At 45.3% G+C, this 26467-nt stretch overlaps 1 protein-coding gene across 15 annotated transcripts in view; it reads right to left on the reverse strand.

The window, feature by feature from the left end:
• Positions 1-26467, reverse strand: part of CIT (citron rho-interacting serine/threonine kinase) — a 104570-nt gene that overhangs the window by 74545 nt on the left and 3558 nt on the right. For 12 of the 15 annotated variants that reach the window (XM_087880499.1, XM_060685165.2, XM_060685164.2 and 9 more), the window contains exons 2-10: positions 25599-25700; positions 24020-24161; positions 22438-22613; positions 20666-20764; positions 18162-18304; positions 16454-16547; positions 11549-11749; positions 9613-9766; positions 6104-6284 (exon numbers count right to left, since the gene is read on the reverse strand). In XM_087880499.1, the coding sequence (XP_087736625.1) occupies positions 6104-6284; positions 9613-9766; positions 11549-11749; positions 16454-16547; positions 18162-18304; positions 20666-20764; positions 22438-22613; positions 24020-24161; positions 25599-25694 (1286 nt within the window). In that variant the 5' untranslated portion in view covers positions 25695-25700. Of the gene's footprint in view, positions 1-6103; positions 6285-7035; positions 7307-7354; positions 7532-9612; positions 9767-11548; positions 11750-16453; positions 16548-18161; positions 18305-20665; positions 20765-22437; positions 22614-24019; positions 24162-25598; positions 25701-26467 lie in introns of those variants that run through there. The other 3 variants (XM_087880504.1, XM_087880503.1, XM_087880505.1) reach the window with 3 other exon arrangements.

Genomic DNA, 26467 nt, shown 5'->3' on the forward strand with positions numbered 1-26467 from the left:
CTAGGCCACCTCCGCACCACTCCAAATATTGTACTGCTATGATGCCATAAATAATAATTCTGTCATTAATTATAACAATAAAAATACCATTGTTATTGATCCAACAATAAGCATACCGTTTGCAAGAACGAGTCTTCAATCTGTCTACATAGGATAAAACAACGACAGAACCTTGAAAGACTACAAAATCAAAGCTTCTCATTGAAAATAAGCCATCGCATCTACAAAATTTAAAACCATATTTAACAGGAAGCACGAGCCTCCTGAAATCTAGGGTTTATTTTTTGAGAGAGGCCTTTCATTTCTCATTTCACATGGATTCTGTAGGAGAAGAGCAGACTGGGGGCGGAGTCAAACGAGTCATCAGCCTGGAGTCATTACGTTCCCACAAACAGTCTTAAGTCCAATCCTTGAATGCCGTTGACTTTTATCTAGATATTTGTCTATAGAGGAATGAGCAATAAATAATCTTAATTGGAACTTAATGCCAGATTCTGACTATTTGTACAGACTACCTGTACAGACAGTCTTTGACTTACAATCAGGACTAGAATTTCCACTGCTACGCCAGGCGATGGTTCAGTGAGCCGTGCCTGATTTTTACCACTTTTTTTTTTGCCACTGTGGTTAAATCTTTCAGTTGTTAAGCGAATCAGGCAGTCGCTAAGTGAATCCAGCTTCCTCCTTTCGTTTTGCTTGTCGGGAGTCCGCGGGGAAAGGTCCCAAAATGGCGATCATGCGACCCTGGCATGTTGCGGCTGTGGTAAAGATGTGCCAATGGCCAAGCACCTGGATTTTATATTGCGTGACCGCTGGGATGCTGCGACGGTCATAAGCGCGAGGATTGGTCATAAGTCCCTTTTTTTTTCCAGTGCCGCTGTAACTTCGGAAAGTCACGGAACGAATGGTTGCAGCGTTATCAGGTTAAGTACAGCCGGTGGTTTGACTGTATTTGTCTTCTGTGAGAATCCAGATTGTTGAGGGGGCAATTAGACTAACAGTTTAGAGAAGGCTGGAAAACCACTTTGAAGCGGAATATAAGTCTAAGTGGTATTACTTTTGTTGGATGGATGGATGGATGGATGGATGGACAGACGGACAGATGGAGAGAGAGATATAGGCTCAAGGTTGACTCAGCCTTCCATCCTTCAGAGGATCCAGATTGTTGGAGTAGCGATTAGGCTGACTCTGCAAACCGCTTAAAGAGTATTGGAAAGCACTGTGAAGTGATATATAAGTCTAAACGGCTATTGCTATCTCTCTCTCTCTCTCTTCTTTTTACCTATCATTCATCTATTTATCTATCTATCTTCCATCTATCTATCTTCTATCTACCTATCATCCATCCATCCATCCATCTATCTAAAGGTTGACTCAGGCTTCCATCCTTCAGAGGATCCAGATTGTTGGAGTGGCGATTAGGCTGACTCTGCAAACTGCTTAAAGAGTATTGGAAAGCACTGTGAAGTGGTATATAAGTCTAACGGCTATTGCTATCTCTCTCTCTCTCTTCTTACCTATCATTCATCTATCTATCTTCCATCTATCTATCTTCTATCTACCTATCATCCATCCATCCATCTATCTAAAGGTTGACTCAGCCTTCCATCCTTTCGAGGTGGGTCAAATGAGGACCCAGATTGTTGGGGGCAAGAGGCTGATTCTGTAAACCGCTTAGAGAGGGCAGTAAAGCACTGTAAAGCGGTCTATAAGTCTAACGGCTATTGCTATCTCTCTATCTCTCTCTCTCTCTCTTCTTTCTATCTATCTTCTATTTACCTAACATTCATCTATCTATCTATCTATCTCATATCTACCTATCATCCATCCATCCATCCATCCATCTAAAGGTTAACTCAGCCTTCCATCCTTCCGAGGTCGGTCAAATGAGGACCCAGATTGTTGGGGGCAAGAGGCTGACTCTGTAAACCGCTTAGAGAGGGCTGGAAAGCACTGTGAAGCGGTATATAAGTCTAAGTTCTTATTGATTGATTGATTGATTGATTGGTTCGATTTATATGCCGCCCTTCTCCGGAGACTCAGGGCAGTTTACAATGCTTTTAAGCAATAGCCTTCATACTTTTGTATATACCTGCTTAGTAGGGCTTTTGGGGCCCCCCAAGTGGTGTTCTTTTTTATACAAAGTCGATGTCAGCATTCTGATGCTGCCATAAAAAGACGAGCTTTGACTTTTCACCTACTTATTTCTCTGTAGATAATATCCCCTAGGAAATGAGATGGTGGGGGGGAACATTCCTATGTGGTGAGGTCAGAAGCTGGGGAGACTGACTTGGAAGATGGCCAATGAGAAGCTGAGAATTGGGGAACGGAAAGGGAAGGGTTTGGGGGTCAGAGGGTTAGTATCGGCTACGACTAAGTCGGGGCCAGATCTGTCATACTCAATAAATGGAATACTTCAGCAAAGATTAATTGTTTGGGAGCGCAATTTATTTGAGATGACATCGAAACCTGACAGTCAGCTTATTGCCCCCACAATCCGGGTCCTCATTTTACCTACCTCGGAAGGATGGAAGGACAAGTCAACCTTGAGCCTGGTGAGATTTGAACTCACAGTAATTGCAGGCAGCTGGCAGCTAAGTGCTACTTAACAGCACTTTAGTCTGCTGCACCACCAAGGCTCTTGCCCTTCCTTCCTTCCTTCCTTCCTTCCTTCTTTCCTTCCTTCCCTCCCTCCCTCCCTGTGATTAGAATATAGTATTGCAGGCTAACTCTGCCCACTGCCGGCAATTCAAATCTCACCAGGCTCAAAGTTGACTCAGCCTTCCGTCCTTCCGAGGTGGGTCAAATGAGGACCCAGATCGTTGCGGGCAAGAGGCTGACTCTGTAAACCGCTTAGAGAGGGCTGGAAAGCACTGTGAAGCGGTATATAAGTCTAAGTGCTATTGCTATATCTTGGTCTCATCATCCCTTTAACTTTGCATTATTCTCCCTTCAATGGCCGTCCCTTGTTTTTTTTCTTCTTTTTCTACCCAAAACTAGGATCCAAGAACAATTTATTTGTTCAAGCACTTAAGACGTTGAAAGGCTCAACCTGGCATATCGTAAGTCCTCTCTCAGTATGCCACAAAGATCGCTTTCGGTGTTACAAATGCAGTTGCAAAAAAAAAGCTTTTTTTCGTCACACAAGCTATGTGACTTTGGGAAGAGATGTTTTTACAGCCCTGTAATTGGGCTCGAAAATCATAGCTGATAGCTTAAGAGTACTGTGCAAATGAATCCCATGTTTATTCAATAAGCTTTCATTAAATAAAATGCAACCAAAAAATAAGAAAAAAACCAGCCAAATGTGGCTTATTCAATAAACACTGTTTACATATGCCACAAAAGCTTAACGTTTGAATGAAGTCCTTCGTCTGAACAGTTCTGATAACAGCTGGGAGGTGTTTTGTACAAGGATTATTTTATTTATGCCAGCCTTTCTGCTTAGATGAACAGACGGAAGTTACAAGCCATGGTTTATGTCCTCGCGTGTTGTGCGAAAGTTAACTGTGATTTAGAAAGCTACTACGATAGAGTTGGTGTGTTAATCAAATTCTTGGATTGAAACTAGGAGATAAGCCATGGTTTCTAAGCCTGGCTTGTTCAGCAATCCCTGCCGCTCAGAATGCGCTCAGTAAACCAGGATTAAGCCAGCATGGTTTAATGTAAGGTCCAAACCCAGACTGCCCTTTCAAAATCTCCTAGAGGAGAGAAAGAAATGCCATGCCTTTAATTCAAGAACCTTGCACATTTCCATTTTTCACATCTTCCTCTCGCGGGAGAATATTTTTGGAAGAAAACGAGAAACTTTTTAAGGACCGACCTCCAGAATCCAATCCAAGGTTCAGAACCACAAGGGTAGCTTTGCAAATGAGCTTCCTTCGACCACGGCTACGCCTTACCCCGGTCACCATTAACCAATAATCCCAGTTACATTTCTCTGCTCAAACCGGTCTCGTCACACAGCCTCCCTTTAATTTATTTGGAGTCCTTATGAAGGAGCTTCATTGTTTTTTCCGTCGCCTCGGCTAGGGCAGAATCCACGGCCGCCCCTCCAAAAATTAAAAATCGATCAACTCAAGATGCTAGTCATCAAGAGGAAAACCTTTCCTCTCGCCGCTTGCGGAGATTCCCTCAAAGGTTTGGTGGAGACTTTTAAGAGAGCCCCCCAAAAAATAACCCTCACCCCTGTAAAACAGCTTTTTGGTGCAAAGGTACCACCTTCGGATTCCTGATTGGTAGTCCCAGTTTTCCTCCTCCGCCCCGCAGGCACCCTGTGAGTAGGAGGACACCAAAGGCAGGGAAGAATCTCCCTTTTAATTGCTGGCCTATTTCAGGTTCCTTCTGACTCATAACACGGGGAAACATCACTGGTGCCAGGAGAGAAACCAAATTTAGGTTCCTTTAAATAAATAAATTTAAAAAAAAACCATCCTCCACAACACAGAGAACACAGAAAAAAAAAACTCCGAGGTCCTCAGACAAATCTACTGCCTTATCTACAGAAGTCCATTTGAAAATAGGAAGCTGAGATTTATTATTATTATTTTTTATTTATTTAAAACAAGTCATGCTTTGCTAAAAACCCCGGGGGTGAATTTTGCAGGTTGGCAGCTTCCTGCACTAGCTGGAAACCCGATTTAATATATATATATATATGTATATATTTATATATTCCATGCAGGGACAATCTGTAGAGGCTTAACGCTCTCCTCGTCTTCCACGGAGCCAGCTTTTGCTCCTACTTTCCTTCTCGTAGTAGCAACCCAGACTCTCCGGGGCCCACGAAACCAGCGGAGGCATCCCTTCGACAGATGACAGATTACTTTTTCACGAGATCAGCTCACTACCATCACGATCCAGGACCTCAGATCTCACCCCCCCACCTCTCTCCCCCCCCCCACCAGCCAATCGCCACGGCCCTCCGCATCAGTTCTGCAGCTGCTGTGATGCCTCCTTTTGACCACGGAGTCCTACCAACAGCCCGTACCCCCCCCCGTTTTGCTGGGCACCCTGGATCCCTCGTCTCGTCTCCTCCACCGTGCCCCCCCACCCCACTCCTCCACAGATGGACCTAACTGGGCTTAGTAAATCTCCCCCCCCCACTCCAGGGCTTACATTCCCCCCTGCAATTCCCTTCCTCTATCTATCTATCTATCTATCTATCTATCTATCTATCTATCTATCTATCTATCTATCTCTATATCTATATCTATATCTATATCTATATCTATATCAATCTATCTATCTATCTATCTATCTATCTATCTATCTATCTATCTATCTATCTATATTGCAAAGGGTGAAGTCAAAACCATTTTCTTCCCCTGCAGGCTCATGGATTTTTGGGGAAAGGAGGGGTACACGGGGACCAGATTGGATTCCAGGAGTTTTCATCTCAAACCGAAGAGTCCCCATCACATCCAATTCCTGGGGATGAGGGAAACCAAGCAAGATCCATCCTAATTTGTAAGGGAAATCAAGACCCTGAACCATATATATATATATATATGTATATGTATATGTATATATATATGTATGTATATATGTATATATGTATATGTATGTGTATATATGTATGTGTATATATGTATATGTGTATGTGTATGTGTGTGTGTGTGTATGTGTATATATATATATATATATATATGTATGTATGTATGTATGTATGTATGTATGTATGTATATATCTCTCTTAACACTCTGATGGCTTAGTAAAATAAAATTTTAATTCTTTTAAAATTTTAAAATCTTAAGTTCCGGAGTTCGCAGTATGTCTGCTTCTTTTTATATATATATATATATATAAAATCTCCTTAGTCTCCCACTGGGCAGCAGGGTGCTTGCTGGCTGCCTGAAAAAAAAGCCTAGAAACTAGTGGATTGTGATTCCACTGGACTAGGGCTGCATAAAAATCTTGGTTTACCTAGGAAGAACCTGGCTAAAAAGAAATACATATATATATGTATATGTATGTATGTATATATATATACACGCTCCACCACTGGATTTCTGCCTCCATCCCAAGCCCGGCAACTACCCGGAGAACACCGATCCCCTCTTGCTACTCATCTCTTCCGAGAGAGAGAGAGCCGGTACTTACTCTGACTGGAGGACGGCGAGCGCCTTGATGAAGGAGAACCCCACGAACGGCAAAGCTTCTCCGGGGGAAACCGCGGGGTTCAGCTGGCCGAGAGAGGAAGCAATGCCAGCGTTCGTCTCCCGGGCATCAAAATTAGACGTATCATCTCCAGACTGGACGGCAGGTACGAAGGGAGGGCGAGCTGGCGGTTCGATTCCAGGGGACACCCGGGGTCGGTGGGGAGAGGAGGAGAGGGAAAGAAAGGGAAAGGATGAGCTGCTGTTTGGGCATCCGAAGGGCTCTCATTCAGCATTTTCAACAGCCGAGCACTGCAGCGCGGTCCGCTTTTTTTTTTTCTTTTTTCATCTCGCTAACCACCAGCAGGCTGAGCTAACCCGCTCTCCCCTCCAACCAACCCTGCTTTACAGCAACAAGAAATTAACCCTTCCCTTACCAACATGGCCACCATTTTTTGCAGGGAAGAGAAAACTCCCCTTGGCAAAGCTAAGCGCCCGGGTCGGTCAAAACAGGATAAAAAAGCCAGCCATCCAGGAAGGAAGGAAGGAAGGAAGGAAGGGAGGGAGGATGTCTCTTAAGAAGAGATCACTTTCTCCAGTTCCTTTCTTCCGGAACGGGATCAAACACGGAGCTGAGATGATGCAGAAAGCCAAACAGGCAGTCTGCACCAGCCGGCAGCAAAAGCCAAGCTGGACAGCGCCAAGAGCATCTCGGGTTTGGATGCCTCAAACGGTAGAATCCCATCCCTAAGATAACCTTGAGAAGAGCAGCTGCAGGCGGCGGCTGGATCTCCACCGCTTAAGGTCAGAACCAACCATCGCAACCCTCTCTTGCTCAACCTTTCTCCCAAGGGTGGATGGTTTCACTGCAGTCCACCTCCAAAATCCCCCTTTTTCCCACCCACCCCCCCTCTCTCTCCATTCCCGGGCGGGCACCTTTGCCTCTCCTCTCTCCGGCCGGCTTCGCGGGCTGCCCGGCTTTTTAATTGCAACGAGAAAAGAGGCAGCAAGGATGAAGGGAGAGAAGTTTCGGCATGACAGGGGCTCGCTGGCTTGCAAGGGATCCGAGAGGGAGCTCCCATCCGATGGGATCTTGCACGCCTTGGTCCCGTTTGCACGATCCCTGGAAGTCACCGGATCATGCAAATCAACCGGCTCTCTTCTCCCTCTCTGGCAAGCGGATTTCCAAGTTGCTCCCTGTCAGAAGCTGGAAAGGGGGGGGGGAGAGAAACGTAGAGTATGCAGCCACCGTTACCATGGCTCCATAGAGATCTCTCAAAGCTGAACCGCCGAGGCGGGGAGGGGGAGGCCAAGAAGGAGCCTCAGCCAGCCGGCATGGCATGAGCTGCTCCTCCTGCGGTGCAGGCTGACCGCTCTCCACTCTGTGCATGCTCCGAGGAGGTTCGTTTAACCCTCCTCTGCCCATCTGCCTGGCAGACGCCGCCTGGCAGCCATCGGGGAGGGAGGGAGGGAGGGACACGGAAGGATGAGTCACGGCTGGGGCTTGCCAGACTGCCAAAGCCTTTTGTAGACCGGGTTTTGGTTGGGTTGGTTTTGTTTTTTTTTTGGTTTAACCCTTTATGGTCCGGGCGCTTTGAAGATATTACAGGGAGGGAGGGAGGGAAGGAGGGAGAGAGGAAAGGAAGGAAGGAAGGAAATGAAGGGAGGGAGGGGGAGGGGAAAGGAGGGGAGGGAAGATGGAAGGAAGAGAAAGAGGGAAATGAAGGGGAGGGGAGGAAAGAAGGAAGGAAAAGAGAAAGAGGGGAGGGAAAAGGGAAGGGAAAGGAAGGGAAGGGAAGGGAAGGGAAGGAAAGGGAAGGGAAAAGGAAAGGAAGAAAAGAGAAAGGAAAAGAAAGGAAAGGAAAGGAAAGGAAAAGAAAAGAAAAGAAAAGAAAAGAAAAGAGAAAGGAAAGAAAAGGAAAGGAAAGGAAAGGAAAGGAAGAAAAGGGAAAGGAAAGGAAAGGAAAGGAAGGAAAGAGAAAGGGAAGGGAAGGGAAGGAAAGCGAAAAGGAAAGGAAAGGAAAGGAAAGGAAAGGAAAGGAAAAGAAAGGAAAGGAAAGGAAAGGAAAGGAAGAAAAGAGAAAGGAAAAGAAAGGAAAGGAAAAGAAAAGAAAAAGACAAGGGAAAAGGAAAGGAAAAGAAAAAGGAAAGGAAAAGGAAAGGGAAAAGGAAAGGAAAAGGAAAAAGGAAAGGAAAGGAAAAGAAAGGAAAAGGAAAGGGAAAAGGAAAGGAAAGGAAAAGGAAAAGGAAAAGGAAAGGAAGTTGTATGTGTTATATAGTAATTCGTTTATAGCTACTTCTCACATCTGTAATGGGGAGGTGGGGAGGGACTGGGAATGAAAATTATGATTTTCATAATTTACAGAGATTTACATCCATGCCAACATCTTTCTCATCTCTATATAGGAATAGGCTCTGGAATAAACCCCAGTTAACCAATCATGCAGGAAACACCCCCCACTTCCTTTCGAACCAAAGGAACGCAACCTATCACCCCCATATAAAGTGATAAATATCAAATGATCCGGAATAGAAAATAGCAAATTTATCCTTCCAGGCTTAAATGCTTCATTAAACAGAAAACCCCACCTAAAGACAAAAACAGCCTGAAACGGATCAGCCCGTTTCGTTTCCCGCAGGCAGAAATGCGAAGCTTTGTTTTTAATCGATCATCGTTTCGTTGTCTTAATCAGGGCGAGTTCTTTTTTAAACATTGATCTCCGAGTCGAACAGCGTTTAAAAGATACTGAGCTTATCAGCTGGAGAGGGTTCGAGACCCGAGCGGCACGTAATGGGCGAGTTCCCATTCCTCGCTCCAGCTCCTGCCCACCTAGCAGTTCGAAAGCATGCAACTGCGAGTAGATAAACAGGAAGTTGTGGCTTGTCGGCCACCGACCCCTCCGGCAGCCGAATCAGATGAGGAGGCGGAGTGGGAATCAGGGCCAGCATCAAGGCAACCTGAGAGCTCCGAGGGGGAAGAGGGAATGGAGTTGGCAGAGAGAGGGAGAGACAGAGGCGGAGCCTGGGCTGTCCATCATCCCTTAGATGGAGAGTCAACAGCCGCCAGGTCTACAGGTGGCTGATGAGGAAGAGGAGGAACAGCTGGGTCCAGTGCCTGACGCACGGATGCGCAGAGGAGAGGAGAGCAGTGGAAATCTATGGGCCGGTCCTTGGGACTGAAATTGCCTTCGGACAACGCTGGCTCCCTCGGGCAAGAAACGGACACGAGCACCAGTGGTGGGTTGCTATCTTTTCGGTCCGGATCTTGTGAACCGGTAGTAGCAACGGCAGGAGACTCCGCCCACCCGCCCGGACATCGTCACAGACACTCTGTGCATGCTCAGAAGCTTCTGTGCAAAGGTAAATGGAACCCACCCCTGACAAACACTAATGCCCTAGTCGCAAACATTTACCTCCGAAGGAGGTTGTCCCAAAGCTTCAATACAAATGCTTTGGGACCACAGGATCCCAGGGATCAAGGGCTTACAGGACAGGCGAGGGGCCGTCACTCACCGTTACGGATGGCATTCCAGTCAACGCGGGCAAAGAACGGGTGGCAGCACAGGCCTTGGTAATCCAAGCGTTCTTTCGGCCCACACAATAAACTTTGCAGCAGATCGAGACATTCGTGGCTGACCTTGACGTCCTCCGGGAATTTTAGGAACCTCTGCGTTTGAAACAAGAAAATACATCTCACTCGGAAGGGTAAGCGAGGGAAAATTCTCAACGCTTCCAAATTCAAAGCAAAAAAAAAAAAAAAAAACACCTTCCTCCAGATTCCTTGTTGGTAGCATCACCAGGTCATTTTGGAAGCTGAATTAACTTTCGCAACGAAACCTCCGCATTTTTTTCTGACTTAAAAAGAGGATGTTTTATCACGGCCGTATCGAGACTTCGTTGCTGCTAATAATACATCCATCGGCGGCATTTAAAAGTTTTGGGCGGAAGAGAAAAAAAATCCAAGAAAGCTTTGAGAAGCTGGCTTTGATCCCGGTCCTGGAGTTTGAAGCTTTATGACTTCTTCTAGAACCCCTGTTTCGTTTTGTTTGATTTTATTTATTTTTTAAAAATAAGGTTATTTTACCGGTGGTCGTCGACTTACAACAGTTCATTTAGTGACCATTTGAAGTTACAAGGGCATTGAAAAAAGTGAGGGCTGTTTTTCACACTTACAACTGTTTTTGTGCCTGCTCGTCCAACAATCTTAGTAGCTGGCTGTTTTTGTGCCTGCTCATCCAACAATCTTAGTAGCTGGCTGTTTTTGTGCCTGCTCGTCCAACAATCTTAGTAGCAAAAACAGCCGGGGAAGTGATTGAAGCCTGGGAAACAGGCCCCTCATTGATCAATAGGCATGTTGATTTACCACCAGCCTATCAAGTACTTAGGAGGCGGGGGCTTGGCAGCACAAGCAAACGACAGCCAATGACTTAAAAGCCGGCCATCCACACACTCCAATCAGCATCTAAAAAGCCACATACAACAGGCACTGTATATATATACCACACACAGACCATTTATGACCTATGGCCATGTTTTCTAAACTCAGACACTTGGCAACTGGCTCCTCCCCCTACCAGGAACCTCCTGCCTGTGTGATCGTTGTCCTCTCCCTCACCGTCCCCTCCTGTCTCTCGTCCCTCTCCCTATATCCATCCTCCTCAGCCCCTCAGCCCCCTCCCAAAAGCCCCCAGCCCCCATGCCCCCTCCCCACCTTTAGGCCAGGATCATAAACTCAAAAGAAGTTTGGTCAGCAAGGGGTCGATGCTCAGCTGGCCAGCCTGGGCCCCGTCACCCTCCTCGGCCGCCATCTCCCTACGGGCCCAGCCGCTGAAGTAGTAGGACAAACTTTATGTGCATCGTACATTGTCAAAACCAAATAGCTCCACTTGCAGAAGCTAAGTGTGGTAGCCTGTCGGCCACCGGCCCTTCCAACAGCCGAATCAGAGGAGGAGGAGGAGGGGGCGTGGGAGTCGGGGTCAGCATCAAGGCAACCTGAGAGCTCCAAGGGGGAAGAGGGAATGGAGCTGTCAGAAAGAGAGACAGAGGCGGAGCCTGGGCATCCGTCAGCCCTCAGATGGAGAGTCAACAGCCCCCAGGTCTGGAGGGGGCTGATGAGGAAGAGGAGGAACAGCTGGGTCCAGTGCCTGACGTGCGGATGCACAGAGGAGAGGAGAGCAGTGGAAATCTATGGGCCGGTCCTTGGGACAGAAGAGCCACCACTGCTAGCTAAGCCTCACAGTAGCTCTGGGGATAAAAGGCCGGGGGGGCGAGATGAATAGATGTGGCAGACAACTATTTATCTTCCACCCGGCCGGACATTAGCCTGCAGCGAGAAACTTTTTTGCCGTGGCTGCCGGTGCTCCTAATAAAGGAATCTTTGAGTTAACTTCAGAGGGTTGGTCACGTTTGAAGAGCTGGGTCAGAACACTAAGAGAAGCTCCATCGGTACCTGAAAATTCATGACGTTGTTGGACGTTTTCGTTGAGGTCCCTTCGGTAAACGGCGATTTTCCGTAGGTCATTTCATAAGCAACCACCCCTAGGGACCACCAGTCACATTCTGATCCGTAGGAAGCTTTGCCGTTGTTCAAAGCACTCAGGACCTCTGGGGCCATATAGTCAGGAGGGCCAGCGGGCACCTTGGCGTCCACCTTAGAACAGAAGGAATCACTGATTATTTCATGTTACTCCCGAGAGCTGGAGTGAACAGGTTAAGACCACGTATGTTTCTATATGCTCACCATAATGTCCCATTAAACACATTACTCACCAGAGGAACTAAGGAGAAGTTAACATAAAGCCTTGGTAAGACCACACCTAGAATCCTGCATCCAGTTTTGGTCACCGTGATATAAAAAAAGATGTTGAGACTCTACAAAGAGTGCAGAGAAGAGCAACCAAGATGATGAGGGGACTGGAGGCTAAAACATACGATGAACGGTTGCAGGAACTGGGCATGGCTAGTCCAGTGAAGAGAAGGAGACATGATAACAGCGTTCCAATATCTGAGGGGCTACCACAGAGAGGAGGGGGTCAAGCTATTTTCCAAAGCACCTGAAGGCCAGAAAAAGGAATAATGGATGGAAAGCGACCAAGGAGAGATTCAACCTAGAAATAAGGAGAAATTTTCTGACAGAAGAGAGAGCAATCCACCCATGGAACAGAAGTTGCCTTCAGAAGTTGTGGGAGCTTCATCACAGGAGGCTTTCAAGAAGAGACTGGACTGCCATCTGTCGGAAAGGGTGTAGGGTCTGCTTGGACGGGGGGTGGGGTGGGGGGGGGTTGGTCTAGATGACTTACAAAGTCCCTTCCAACTCTTGTTATTCTGTTGTTCAGAAGTTGTGGGAGCTTCATCACTGGAAGCTTTCAAGAAGAGACTGGACTGCCATCTGTCAGAAATGGCATAGGATCTCCTGCTTGGATGTGGGAGTCCCTTCCTGTTAATTCCCAGATCATTCTAAATAAAGGTAATCCGCAATGTATTTTTATAATGGCTATGATCATGATCTATCGCTATGGATGTACGTACACTGAGAGCTTATGCACCAGAGACAAATTCCTTGGGTGTCTAATCACACTTGACCAATAAAGAATTATTCTAATTCTTATGATCATAAATGAGAGCGGAATATTCGTTGTCTCAACACGCGCACTAGTGGCCTGGTAAGGAGCCATGACCCACAGGTTGCCGGGGGGGGAACCCCGGACCTAAACAATACTCCCCGTGAATTAACCACAGTGAAAGGTTAAGGACTACTCCTGACTATAGTCTGGGTAAATATTAAGGCTGTGAAGTTCTTTGCATTCAGAGGGCAAACGTGCAGCGAACCAGATCTCGACTTCCAATTCTGACGCACTGCAGAGCCCGAAGGAATTCTCTCTGACAGCTGCAAAAAAGAAAAGCCATTCCTGGCAGATCATGGTAAACCGGGGTTAAAGGCCCCGGTTTACCATGAGATGTTGGAAGGCCCAAGGAAGTTGCATCGGATTACGTTGTTCAGGGCCAAAAAAAAGGATTGCATCTGTAAAGAGGATTCGGTGTATTAACTAATCTGCTTAGTTTAAATTAGCTTTGAATTAAATTAATATCTATCTATCTCTATCTATCTCCATCAATATCTATCTATCTATCTATCTATCTATCTATCTATCTATCTATCTATCCAGCTATCCATCTACCCATCTATCCATCCATCCATCCATCCATGTCTATATATCTATATATCTATCTATATTCTCTCTCTCTCTCTCTCTCTCTATATATATATATATATATAAATATATATGTATATAAATATCTATTTATCTATCTCAATATCTATCTCTATCTCTCTCTCTCTCTCTGTTTGTCTGTCTATATATATATATATATGTATATGTATCTATCTATCCATCCATAACTATCTCTATCTATCTATCTATCTAGCTCTATATCTGTTTGTCTGTCTGTCTATATAAATATCTATCTATGTATATGTATCTATCTATCCATCCATCCATCCATCTATATATATATCTATGTTTGTCTATCTAAATATCTATGTATCTATGTATATGTATCTATCCATCCATATCTATCTATCTATCTATCTATCTATCTATCTATCTATCTCTCTCTCTCTCTCTCTCTCTCTCTATATATATATATATATATATCTATGTCTGTCTATCTAACTAAATATCTATGTATATGTATGTATGTATGTATGTATGTATGTATGTATGTATGTATCCATCCATCCATCCATCCATCCATCCATCCATCCATCCATCCATCTAAAGCTTTAGCTTTGTCCACTCTTTTTTGGAGTGAAGTGCCAGCCTGCTTTCCAAGTGGCAATGAATGATCTTTGGCAGCAGAGATGAGCAACAAAGATGATTAGGGGGTTGGAGGATAAAACATATGGAGAACAGTTGGTGGAATTGGGGATGTCTATAATGAAAAGAAGGACCAGGGGAGACATGATAGCAGTGTTCCAATATCGGAGGGGCTGCCACAAAGAAGAGGGAGTCAAGCTATTCTCCAAAGCACCTGAAGGCAGGACAAGAAGCAATCATAATAGCACGGCTTTTCAGAAGGGCGCCGGAACACAAAATGAAGTTAGACTTGAATCGTGCTCATCACGGACGACTGTATTAATTGATTTTCTATTTCAGTATTTATATTGTAAGCCACTTATTCGGTAAGATGCACCGAGTTTCTGGGAACGGAGAAGGGTAATAAATAATAAGTACAATCAAATGCTCTCTTCAGGAGAAAATACATTCTGAATTTTGATTTCTGCACAAAAACACATCTCTCGCTGGAGACGTTCTCATTTTAAGAACCTCCCAAGTTTCTTCGGAACACAGTTTCAAAACTCGTTTTCTCTTCCATCTCTTATCTGCTGTTAGTTAAGTTTAAACAAAATCCCAGCTGACTGAAGGAAACGCAAAGGAGGCCAAGTAGTATTTTAATTATAATTTTGCATTGTTTTTTTAAAAAAAAATTACTCGAGGTCAGTAGAAAAAGGAAAGCTAGAGTTTTTAGCCAGGACTCATTCAATACGTAAAATTTCTATCTGTTCAATTAGTTTAATCAAGCGGCTTTTCTTACCACAATAAGAGACAAGCAGTTCTAACCATAATCAAACCCACCATTATTTACCAACCGTAACCTCAGCTTCCTCAAATTACTCATTTGATGTTTTTCCTCCAAAATTAGAACGCACATGGTTAAACTCAAAGGCGAGGGCAGAGCTACCCATGATCGGTGTCACCCACATTTTGAGACAGATGTTCCCTTCAGGAAGAAGCAGATAATTGAAAAGAACAAATACACACACACACAAAAAAAAAAAAACACTAATAAGAGAAAGGGAAAGAAAGAGTATAGGGGGCTCATTTGCCTGGCTAGGTGGCTCAGTGGCTAAGACGCTGAGCTTGTCAATCAGAAAGGTCGGCAGTTCGGCGGTTCGAATCCCTAGCATAGGTCTCCTGTGTGAGCAGGGGGTTGGACTAGATGACCTCCAAGGTCCCTTCCAACTCTGTTATTGTTACTGTAGTGCACCGAACCAAGAAATTCCCAACCTATATATGTGGGATGCTAGGCAGAGGGAGATATTTCCTCTCTCTAGGTACAATGAGAATATATCTGTTGGGAAAAAAAACCTCCGCATTGGCGACAGGAAGGGCATCTGGCCAGTAAACACTCAGCTCCATTCAGTTGCCCAGACTCCACCCCGCAAGGGATTATGGGGTCATTAAAAGATGATATGTCGGATGCTACCTGACTGTAAGACATGATGGAGTGCAATAGGGAGGTGGATCCCTAGGAGGGAGGGGAGGCATTCTAGAATAGTAAGAGGCAACTCAAATATCTGGTGTGAGAGAAAGAGGGTGGAGACAGTTCCTCCTCAAGAGTTCCCAGAATATATTGTAGATGCAGGTGGTAGAGTCTTCAATCTGGCAAGATTTTGTCTGTTGGTGTGATACAACAACAGCAAAAAAACTCAGCTTGAAAGAATCACGTGTCATTCTTGAATTTCGAGCCTGACACATGGTGGCTGAGGAATTCTGGGAGTTGAAGTCCACACATGATGTGATGTGAATGTATTAAGGAGGTGGGTCCTCAAGAGGGAAGATTCCAGAGGAGGAAGAGACAACTCAGCCTGGATATTATGTATGAGAAAGGAGATGAATACAGTCCCTTCCCAAGAGTTCACAGAGTATACTGTACTCAGTCTGGCAAGATTCTATCTATAGGTGTGAAACAATAAAGAACTCGGGTTTGGAAAAATCACTATGCGTCATTCTTGGTTTGGGGCCTGACACATGGTAACTGAGGAATCCTGGGAGTTGAAGTCCGCACTTGGAGGCTGAAGAATTCCATTCCATTCCAGAGAAGGAAGAGGCAACTTAGCCCAGATATCAGGTGTGAGAGAAAGAGGGTGAAGACGGCTCCTCCTTAAGAGTTCCCAGAGTATATGCAGATAGTACAACCCTCAATCTGGCAAGATTTTATCTATAAGAGTGAAACAATGAACTCAGCTTGGAAGAATCACCACGCGTCACTCTTGATTTTAAGCCTGACAAACTATCATCTATAATCCCCGGCAATGCTGGTTGAGTATCCAGGGGCTGTGATCTAGCATCGTGTTAAGAGTCACTGCCCAAACAATACAGTGTTTGACCGTAGCCATGGCTTAATCGGAGTATCAGGCAGATGCTTGTTTCAAGAAATTTGGCCCCGTCGCTTTTCCCTGAGATCGTCACCCGTCATCTGTGTAACTCTGTGATACAAATTGCAATGGAGGGCACTATCCAAGATTAAACGTCAATCTTTAATTTCCCCATTTCAAAAAAATATTTATTACCGTTTTATCCACTGTCATTTTGGCAGCAGACCCAAAATCCACCAACTTGATATGCCCTGTTCTGTCAATGAGGATATTCTCTGGCTTAACATCTCTGTAAAGGAATAAAGAGGGTAAAGCAGGAATCAATAAAACTCTCTTTCTGAAATTAAAATTGCTTGCCCCATCACGCTGCTGAAACCATTACAAGGCTAAGTAATTTTTTTTTTTTTTTTTTTTTAAAAGAGGCTTCCTAATCTTCAGAACAATTTCCTACTACATTTTATCAGAAGCCAGCTGGGTTCGTACAACCGTAACCATATTAAAAACTTAGTTCTATGTGTAAACTAAATCAGAAGTACTGTATTTTTCAGACTATTAAGACACGCTTTTTTGTCTCCCAAAAGGGGGTGAAAATGTCTATGCGTCTTAAAGACTGAATATTGCCGAAGCTCTGCTGGCCGTTTTTTGGCCTCTGCACCCCGTTTTCAGGCCTTTTTCAGGCCCATTTTTTCAAAAAGCGGGCCGAAAAAAGCTTCAAAAACAGGCTGAATAATGCCTCAAAAACGGGCCGAAAAAATGCCGCAAAAAAGGGCCGAAAAAGTCCAAAAAATGGGCCAAAATAAAACCCTAAAAACGGGCCGAAGAAAGCCTAAAAAACGGGCTGAAAAATGCCTCAAAAACAGACCGAAAAATGCCTCAAAAACAAGCCAAAAAAAGCCTTGAAAACGGGCTGAAAAAAGCCCTGAAAACGGGCCGAAACAAGGCTAGAAAAGGGCCAAAAATGGGGTGCGCAGAGGCCAAAAACTTTTTTTTGTTTTGTTTTCTTCTTCTAAATTTAGGTACATCTTATAGCCAGGGGTGTCTTATAGTCCGAAAAATACGGTATTTATACTCTCCCCAGAATGGTTCGACCCCACTCAAAGGCTAAAAATTGTAAATATGGCTCAGAGGGGACCATATCATCTTCAGTAGCTTTTGCATTGTTCATACTTCTTATTCAAACTTTATTCTACCATTCTGGGTCTCCAAAAATGAAGGAATGTGTTATTTTTAAATTTATTTTATATCCCGCCTTATTTTTACAAATAACTCAAGGCGGTGAATGTTATCTAATACTCCTTCTTCCTCCTGTTTTACCCATAACAACAACCTTTTGAGGTGGGTTGGGCTGAGAGAGAGGGACTGGTCCAAAGTCACCCAGCTGACTTTCATGCCTAAGGCGGGACTAGAACTCACAGACTCCTGGTGACTGGCCCAAAGCCACCAGCTGGCTTTCATGTGTAAGGTGAAACTAGAACTCCCAGACACCTGGTGATTCGCCCAAAGTCACCAGCTGGCTTTCATGCCTAAGGCAGGACTAGAATTCACAGACTCCTGGTGACTGGCCCAAAGTCACCAGCTGGCTTTCATGCCTAAGGTGGAACTAGAACTCCCAGCCTCCTGGTGATTGGCCCAAAGTCACCAGCTGGCTTTCATGCCTAAGGTGGAACTAGAACTCCCAGCCTCCTGCTGATTGGCCCAAAGTCACCAACTGGCTTTCATGCCTAAGGCGGGACTAGAAGTCACAGACTCCTGCTGATTGGCCCAAGTCACCAGCTGGCTTTCATGCCTAAAGCAGGACTAGAATTCACAGTCTCCCGCTTTCTAGCTTGGTGCCTTAACCATTAGTCCAAACTGCCTCTCTGACGTTTGGTTAGGTATACAGATGTTAAACTGAAAAACTCACCGATGCACATAACCCATTTGATGGACGCTGTGAATGGCCAAAACTATTTCTGCTAGATAAAACTCTATGGCGCTTTCATCCAGTTGATCTTCGTATCTGTTTAAGAACGAGAGTAGATCTCCTCCCGGCTCATAATCCATAACCTTCACGTCGTAATCAGGCACACATAGCGAGGGGAGTAAAAATTGTGAAGTTAGTTGTATTCAAGACGATGCAGCCTCTTGAAAAATTAAAAAGTACTTTCTGCATTTTTATTACATGTAAATAAAAGATTTTGATATTGCAAAATCTCCATTCCCACCCCACTTTGGGGCCAGCCAGAAGTTGTATTTGCCAATTCTCCAAACTGCTCAAACTTTCCGCTACCGGTTCTCCAGTCTGGTCTGAACCTGCTGGATTTCACCTCTGGTCTATTACCTGGAACCGTGACACATACATACGTGTGTGTACACACACACAATTTGACTCAACACAAGTGAAAGCCAAAGTAACTACTTTGTGGCTCGGCGTGCAATCAATTCGATATCCATCACGATTCAGGAAAACGTGGGGTTCCTCAGAATCATAGTTCTAGTTTTTAATACACGGATGAAAATTGTGTGGTTGTTTTTTTTTTTTTTTTTACATTGGAAAGGCCGCGAACCCCCTCGCCCAGCGCCTCCGCAGGTGAAAAATTCCACACTGCCGGTAAAACACAAAACCAAAAGTTTGATTCTGCCTGAAAAGATCCTTTCCGAGAATTTTTTTTCCCCCCTAGAACTGGTAATTTCATCTATTGTGATACATGCATAGGGAATTGCATTGCATAATGAGAATTTCTATTTACTCTTACCCTTTTTTGCTCTCCCTGTCTAAGGTTGCAACCTCCGTAACAAAGGGAGGAATATACACACAAATATACATTTTATTTTATTTTTTTGCTTTTGAGGCAGTCTTGGCTCTTAGCGACTGCCTGGACATGTCCCTGCAGTTTCCTTGGCAACATTTTTGGAAATGGATTGCCCTCGCCTGCTACCTCCTACGCGGAGAGAGAGAGGGACTGGCCCAAAGTCACCCAGCTGGCTTTGTGCTTAAGGCAGGACTAGAACTCACAGTCTCCTGGTTTCCAGCCTTAACCACTATATCACACTTCCTGAAGTAGGTAGGTAGGTGGATAAGATGACGCGGATACATATACGCCTCTATTTTTCCTTCTAACGCACTTAAAAAGTTTTCTCCACTCGTTACAGGTAGTCCTTGAGTGGTGCGGCGGCCTAGAGGTGGACCTCTCGCCTCAAACTCAAGAGGCTGTGAGATCGATCCTAGGTAGAGGCAGATATTTCTCTTTCTGGGCACCATGAGAATATATCTGCCGGAAAAAAACTCCGCACTGGCAACAAGAAAGGCATCCGGCCAGTAAAACACTCAGCTCCATTCAGTTGCCCAGACTCCACCCCTCAAGGGATTATGGGATCGTTAAAAGGTGATGATGATGATTACAGGTAGACCTCGATTTACAACAGTTCGTTTAGTGACCGTTCGAAGTTACGACAGCCCTGAAAACAGGGACTTAGGACCGTTTTTCACACATACAACCGCAGCACCCCTTGTCAACTGGCCTGAATTTATGACGGTGGCCGTGTACCCAGGGCCACGTGAGATCACTTTTTCCAATCTTCTGATAATCCCAAGTCAAGAGAGAAGCCTGATTCACTTCACAAGCGTGTGACTAACTGAACCACCGCGGTGATTCACTTAACAACCCGTGACAAGAAAAGTCGTAAAATGAGGCACACTCGCTCAACGAACGTCTCCCTCAGCAACGTAAAATTCTGGGCTCAGTTGGGCTCGTACGCCGAGCGTTACACTTTGTACTTTTTAAAGTACTCAATGCTATCGTGAGGTCATCATTAATCTACACAAGGCCATTCATTGGCCACGGAAGAAACGTTGGTACGTATTACCAACACAGGCCTGAAAGATTTCGAATAGCCCCTTTTCCAAAAAAAGAAAAAAAGAAAAAAAAACTAGCACGTAACAAGTTTTAAAGATGGACGTATTTGAAATATGCAGATTATCTGCTCTTCGTGCTCCATAAACTCTCACCTTCAGTTTAATATCTATGCTAATTTCCTTCTAGAAACTGCTCTGAAGCCAGCATAGCACAACTCAGCTAAGTCAGTGGTGGGCTATTGCCGGTTCAGACCGGTTCGGGCGAATCGGTAGTTCCGACCATCAGCTGGCCCCGCCCATCCCCACCCGCCTTATCCTGTCCTGTATTTCCTTCTTTCTGACTCAGCTGATTCACGCGACACAGCTGATTTCCGTGCTTCCGCTGTTCTACTTAACCAGGCTGCCTTAGAAGGTAAACAGCTGAGCTTCAACTGGTTGTATTTTGAATGCTGCAGTGTAAACGTGTTAGGCTTAAACCGGTTGCAGCCCACCACTGAGCTCGGTCTAACAGCCAACTTAGATACCTAAACCCTACAAAGCTACAATGAGTTTGCAAACCCTACAAACCTTACCAAGTAAAGATTCTTTTGATCCTGGAATGCATAGTGAAGACGAGGAATCCAAGGACTGGCATTCTGGGAGAGTATATTTCTCTCTTCCTCAAAGAAGACCTAAACCATTATTTTTTTTAAAAGAACAAAATCATTAAATTCATCAACGGTCCGGGGGAGGAGGGGGAAACATGGATATAATTTTGAATTTTGGAGTTTGCATCAGAAACAATCCTGCAGATCACAAGCTAGAGATGGTTTAGGGCTAATATTCCATTTGGGGACGCGGTGGCTCAGTGGCTAAGACGCTGAGCTTGTCGATCGAAAGGTCGGCAGTTCAGCGGTTCGAATCCCAAGTGCCGCGTAACAGAGTGAGCTCCCGTTACTTGTTCCAGCTTCTGCCAACCTAGCAGTTCGAAAGCACATTAAAAAATGCAAGTAGAAAAATAGGGACCACCTTTGGTGGGAAGGTAACAGCGTTCCGTGCGCCTTTGGTGTTGAGTCATGCCGGCCACATGACCACGGAGACTTCTTCTTCGGACAGTGCTGGCTCTTCGGCTTTGAAACGGAGATGAGCACCGCCCCCTAGAGTCGGGAACGACTAGCACGTATGTGCGAGGGGAACCTTTACCTTTACTAATATTCCATTTAAAGAGCTCTCAATTTTCCAACTGATGAAAAACAAAGTTTCTAGCCCCTGCGAGTGTAAGAGATTTGAGAGTTTGCTACTACCATGTTTCCCCAAAAATAAGACCCTGCCTTATATATTTTTTTTGAACCCTGAAATAAGCGCTTGGCCTTATTGCCATGCGCTCAAAAGCCTTGATTGGGCTTATTATCAGGGGATGTCTTATTTTGGGGGAAATGGGGTAACACGGCTAAATACACTCCTCAGTCCTAACAAAAGGGTTTTGCCCCTTTTGGAAGGATTTGTGTTGTGGTCCGCCCGCAGCCTGTGAAGCTGGCAGCGGAGTTGGAGAGCGATGAGGCTGAGGAAGAACAGGGGCCAGTCCTGGAGGCTGGGGAAGGCCCGGATGAGGGCTCTGCGTCGGAGGCAGAGATGGGGCCAGGGCCATCGGGGAGCGATATGCAGACTTCAGAGCCTCCAGAGGCTGACATCAGAGAGGCAGAGGAACAGGAGGAGCCTGTTCCTAGTGCACGTATGAGAAGAGCTGCCAGAAGGCAGGAGCAGATAAAGCAAAAAGGACGACTAGGGAGTAAGGCCAAGAGATGATTGGCCCCTCCTATAAGGCTTAAAAGACCAGCAACGGCTCTTGGCCTCTTTGCCGGAAAACAACGTTGATAGTCTTGCTGCACTTATCTCTTGTCGGCGTCTTCTGCTTTTGAGCGAAGCCTTTGGCAGTTTGCCTAATTATACCAAGGTTGGTGATTAGACTGAAGAATTTATGTTATGAAGAATTTGCTTTCATTTAGTTTGGACTACGCTGAGAATGAGTTAATTCTCAGCTGTTCTAATAAAGTCTGTTTGTTTTGGAACTGTTTGCGTCGATTACTACCTACTTGGGTTACAAGAGTTTGGAAAATCAGGACACATACAGAAGCCTTGGGCTGCATTGACACAATGCAACTTTTGCCAGAGTGTCGCAGCTGATCCCCCCCCCTCCCCTCAATCCTCCCTTCTGTCCTAGGACAAAACAGAACATTTTATATCAAGCCCGTCTGTACTTTTGAAAGGTACCCTAGGGAGACGCCAAGGACTGGATTTGCAAATTTCCTGCAACGGCTATTAAACCTCTGCGGTTAGAAAATCCTCCCACCGAACAGGGGTGTACCTGCTCTTGTGCCAGCAGTGCCTCCTTGCTCATCACCTTCATGGCGTAAATGTCACCGGTCGCCTTCTCTTTCACCACCTGGATGTCGGCAAAACGGCCGCATCCTATCGGACTCCGGATTTCAAAATCTTTCAGGCTGGGTTGAAGTTCCCGGAACTCCGTTATTGAATCTGAATCTGCAGAAGATCAGGAAGGCAGGGGAAGTGGTGGCGAAGAAGGAACAAGTCAACTTGTAAGTGTTTCTTGACTTCGACAGCTCTAAGATGCGTGGACTTCAATTCCCAGAATTCCCCAGCCAGCAGAGGCTGAGAAAGACTGCATTCGTTGCCTGGGTTGAATTTTACCGAATCAATCCTGTTTTCACCCGTAGTACTGCTTTTATATCCTTTATGTCAGGGGTGTCAAACTGAAGGTCCGGGGCCCAGATCTGGGCCACGGGGTGCTTAGATCTGGCCTGCGGTGCCACTCTGGAAACGGTGAAGAACCGGTCCGCGGTGCCTCTGCCAGAGAAAATGGAGCCCGGGAGGGCCGCACTTTTCTCTGGCAGAGGGCTAGCAAAACAAATTAAGTACACAACAAAAGGAGAAATGTTTCCCCTTTTGCATTTAAGCACCCAGGAAGGCACAGGAAAGGAGAAAAGGAAAAGAGGAAAGACAAAGAAACAGATGGGAAGAGAAGCAAGGAAAGTAAAAGAAGGGGAGAGGGGAAGGAAGAAGAAAAGAGAATGAAGAGGGAAGGAAAAGGAAGGAAGGAAGGAAGGAAGGATTAAGAGAAGAGAAAAATTGAAAGAAATAAAGAGAAAATAAGACCAAGGAAGGAAGGAAAGAAGGATTAAGAGAGGAGAAAAATTGAAAGAAATAAAGAGAAAATAAGACAAAGGAAGGAAGGATTAAGAGGAGAAAAATTGAAAGAAATAAAGAGAAAATAAGACAAAGGAAGGAAGGAAGGAAGGATTAAGTGAGGAGAAAAATTGAAAGAAATAAAAATAAGACAAAGGAAGGAAGGAGGAAGGAAGGAAGGAAAGATTAAGAGAAGAGAAAAACTGAAAGAAATAAAGAGGAAATAAAACAAAGGATGAAAGGAGGAAGGATTAAGAGAGGAGAAAAATTGAAAGAAATAAAGAGAAAATAAGACAAAGGAAGGAAGGATTAAGAAAGAAAAATTGAAAGAAATAAAGAGAAAATAAGACAAAGGAAGGAAGGAAGGAAGGAAGGAAGGAAGGAAGGAAGGAAGGAAGGAAGGAAGGAAGGAAGGTTATAATGAGAGGGAGGAAGGGTCTGAGGGAAGTCCTGTTTTAGCACTTGGCCACCACAGGTACCCCCGACACGAGTGACGTCGAGCTGGCCACGTCCACCCCGGCTCCCCGAGGTCAACCACAGCCTTGATGTGGCCCTACTAATCAGCTTATCAAATCGTAGTAGGAAACAAATAAAACCAATATAAATTGAAAGATACAAGCAACCTGGTTATAGTCGTTAAGTGGGAAGAGAGAGATACTAGTAAGGAAGAGAAGAAGAATAGTTAATACAGTCTCGGTAAAGGATTTGACAGAAGCTCTTAAGAGGAAGTGAACAAGACATACGCTTCTTGAAAAAATTGCCCGCGTGTTTGGTTTCCATCCGCAGAGGACTTCTGCCTTCCTCATACAGCACCATAAGGGAGTCGAGAATGCCTTCTCTTGAGAACGGAGACATCTGCTGTTGTGCCAGGGACGGGAACTTCCCCTGAAAACAAAAACAGCTCTTAGTGAAACAGGAACAGAAGAGTCGTATTTATACCACAATTCGTAAACGGTCCTATTTTAGGAACGTGTTATGCAGTACACCGGGTCACTGCAGGGGTATATAATAGCCAGGGGTGGGGCTGCTGGGGGTTCGCAGGGGTTCGGGAGAACCTCTAGCTAAGATTCTGTGCAGTTCGGAGAACCCCCAAATCCCACTCCCGGCTGGCCCCACCCACCACGCCCGGCCTCTCCCAGGAATCCCCACGCGGCTGTTTTGGATACAGGTAAGTGAGGAGCGCGTGCGGAGGCTCGGGGAGGGTGAAAAACGGACCTATCACAAGTTCGGGAAGGCCAGTTTCCGGCCTCCAAAGGGCCTCCGGAGCCTGGGGAGGCCGTTTTCACCCTCCCGGAGGCTCGACAAAAGCCTCCGGAGCCCAGGGAAGGCAAAAACACCCCCCCCCCGAGCCATGGTGTAGGAGGCTGACTAGGCCACACCCACCATGGCCACACCCACCATGGCCACACCCACCCAGCAACTGGGCAGAGAACCCCTTGCTAAAATTTTTGAAGCCCCACCCCTGATAGGCAATTTCTTTTTCACTTTTACAGGAAAATTTTGGGATCTACGGGAAAATTTACAGGAAAATTTGGGGAAGGGGAAGGGAGCAAGGGATGGAAAACGCATCCCGATGCCCAATCTGCAATTCCAATGTAGGCATCAGACGTCAAGGTGCCACTAGGTAAGGGCAGGCTCTTGTGCTGCGAGGTCACCCCGACCGTGTTGTCGCCTTGACGCCTTCTCGGATATGTGGCTTGCTGCTGAACTACAACTCCCATCCTCCTTCCCACGGGGAGTGTTGTGGTCCGTCAGCAGCCTGCGGAGCTGGCAGCTCCGAAACAAAGGCACTTTGGGGGCCTTTTGCAGGAAAGCAAGGTTGCTAACTCTGTTTCCAGTCGGCATCTCTTGTTTGTTTCTGAACTCCGTGGGGCTTTGCCAAGAAAGGCCTCTGGCAGGATGTCAAAAAAGATAAAGGTTGGTGATTATCCCGAAGGACCTCTTCCGAAGGACTTGTTTTGCAACTAATTGGGACTCAGCAGGGAATGAACGTAATTCTCAGCTGTTACAATAAAATAGGTTTGTTTGGGACTAATTGTGTCTTGTAATGACTCGGTAAGCCTCGGTCACAACATAATAGTCTAATTGGAAACCAAATAGTGGAGTTTTTTTTTAAGCAGGGTTAGTTTTTACCGACGCCTGAGTGCCTAGGTCAAAGCCAATCGGTTGAAACAATAAGGAATTATGTTCAAGCTAGAGGTCGGAAAGATGTTCCACGACTGCATTAACTTGTCAGCCAACGGAACAGCCTGCCACATGAAGTGGTGAGTCGGACTCAAAGAGGACAGGTCAAATAGGAAACCAATTCACAAGCAAAGTTACCTGAAGCAGCAGGTTAAGGCGAGAAGCCCGGCTGGCAATAGAGTCCATTGTGCCCAGTTCTGCTGAATGGGGTGTTGCATATTTAAATTTTAGCATCGTTATCTGCAAAAAAAACCAGCCCCGCTTAGATAGAACCTGTAGTACAAAATCTCTATTAGAAGGATTAACAACACACCAAAAAGAAGATGTAAGATTGTTGGCTCTTTTAGTTCTGGAAACCTTCTTACATTCTGCTTTTAATCGTTTTAAAAGCGGTTTGGTCTAATAGTTAAGGCACCAAGGTAGCCACTTCCACCTTAGGCGTGGAAGTGGCTAAGTGACTTTGAGCCAGTCATTCTGCATTCTGCATTCAGTTTTGGTCGCCATGACGTAAAAAAGATGTGGAGACTCTAAAAAAGAATGCAGAGAGAGCAACGAAGTGGATGAGGGGACTGGAGGCTAAAACATACAATGAACGGTTGCAGGAACTGGGCATGGCTAGTCTGATGAAAAGGAGGATGATAGAAGTCTTCCAATATCTCAGGGGCTGCCCCAAAGAAGAGGGAGTCGAGCTATTCTCCAAAGCACCTGAGGGCAGGACAAGAAGCAATGGGTGGAAACTAATCAAGGAGAGAAGCAATTTAGAACTAAGGAGAAATATCCTGACAGTGAGAACAATTAACCACTGGAACAGCTTGCCACCAGAAGTTGTAAATGTTCCAACGCTGGAAGTTTTAAAGAGGTGATTGGATAACAATTTATCTGAAGTGGTGTAGGGTTTCCTGCCTAAGCAGGGGGTTGGACTAGAAGACCTCCAAGGTCCCTTCCAACTCTGTTATTCTATTCTATTCTATTCTATTCTATTCTATTCTATTCTATTTTATTCTATT

The sequence above is a fragment of the Pantherophis guttatus genome, chromosome 17 (genome assembly GCF_059756535.1).
Source record: "Pantherophis guttatus breed Tessera chromosome 17, ASM5975653v1, whole genome shotgun sequence".
NCBI lineage: Eukaryota > Metazoa > Chordata > Lepidosauria > Squamata > Colubridae > Pantherophis > Pantherophis guttatus.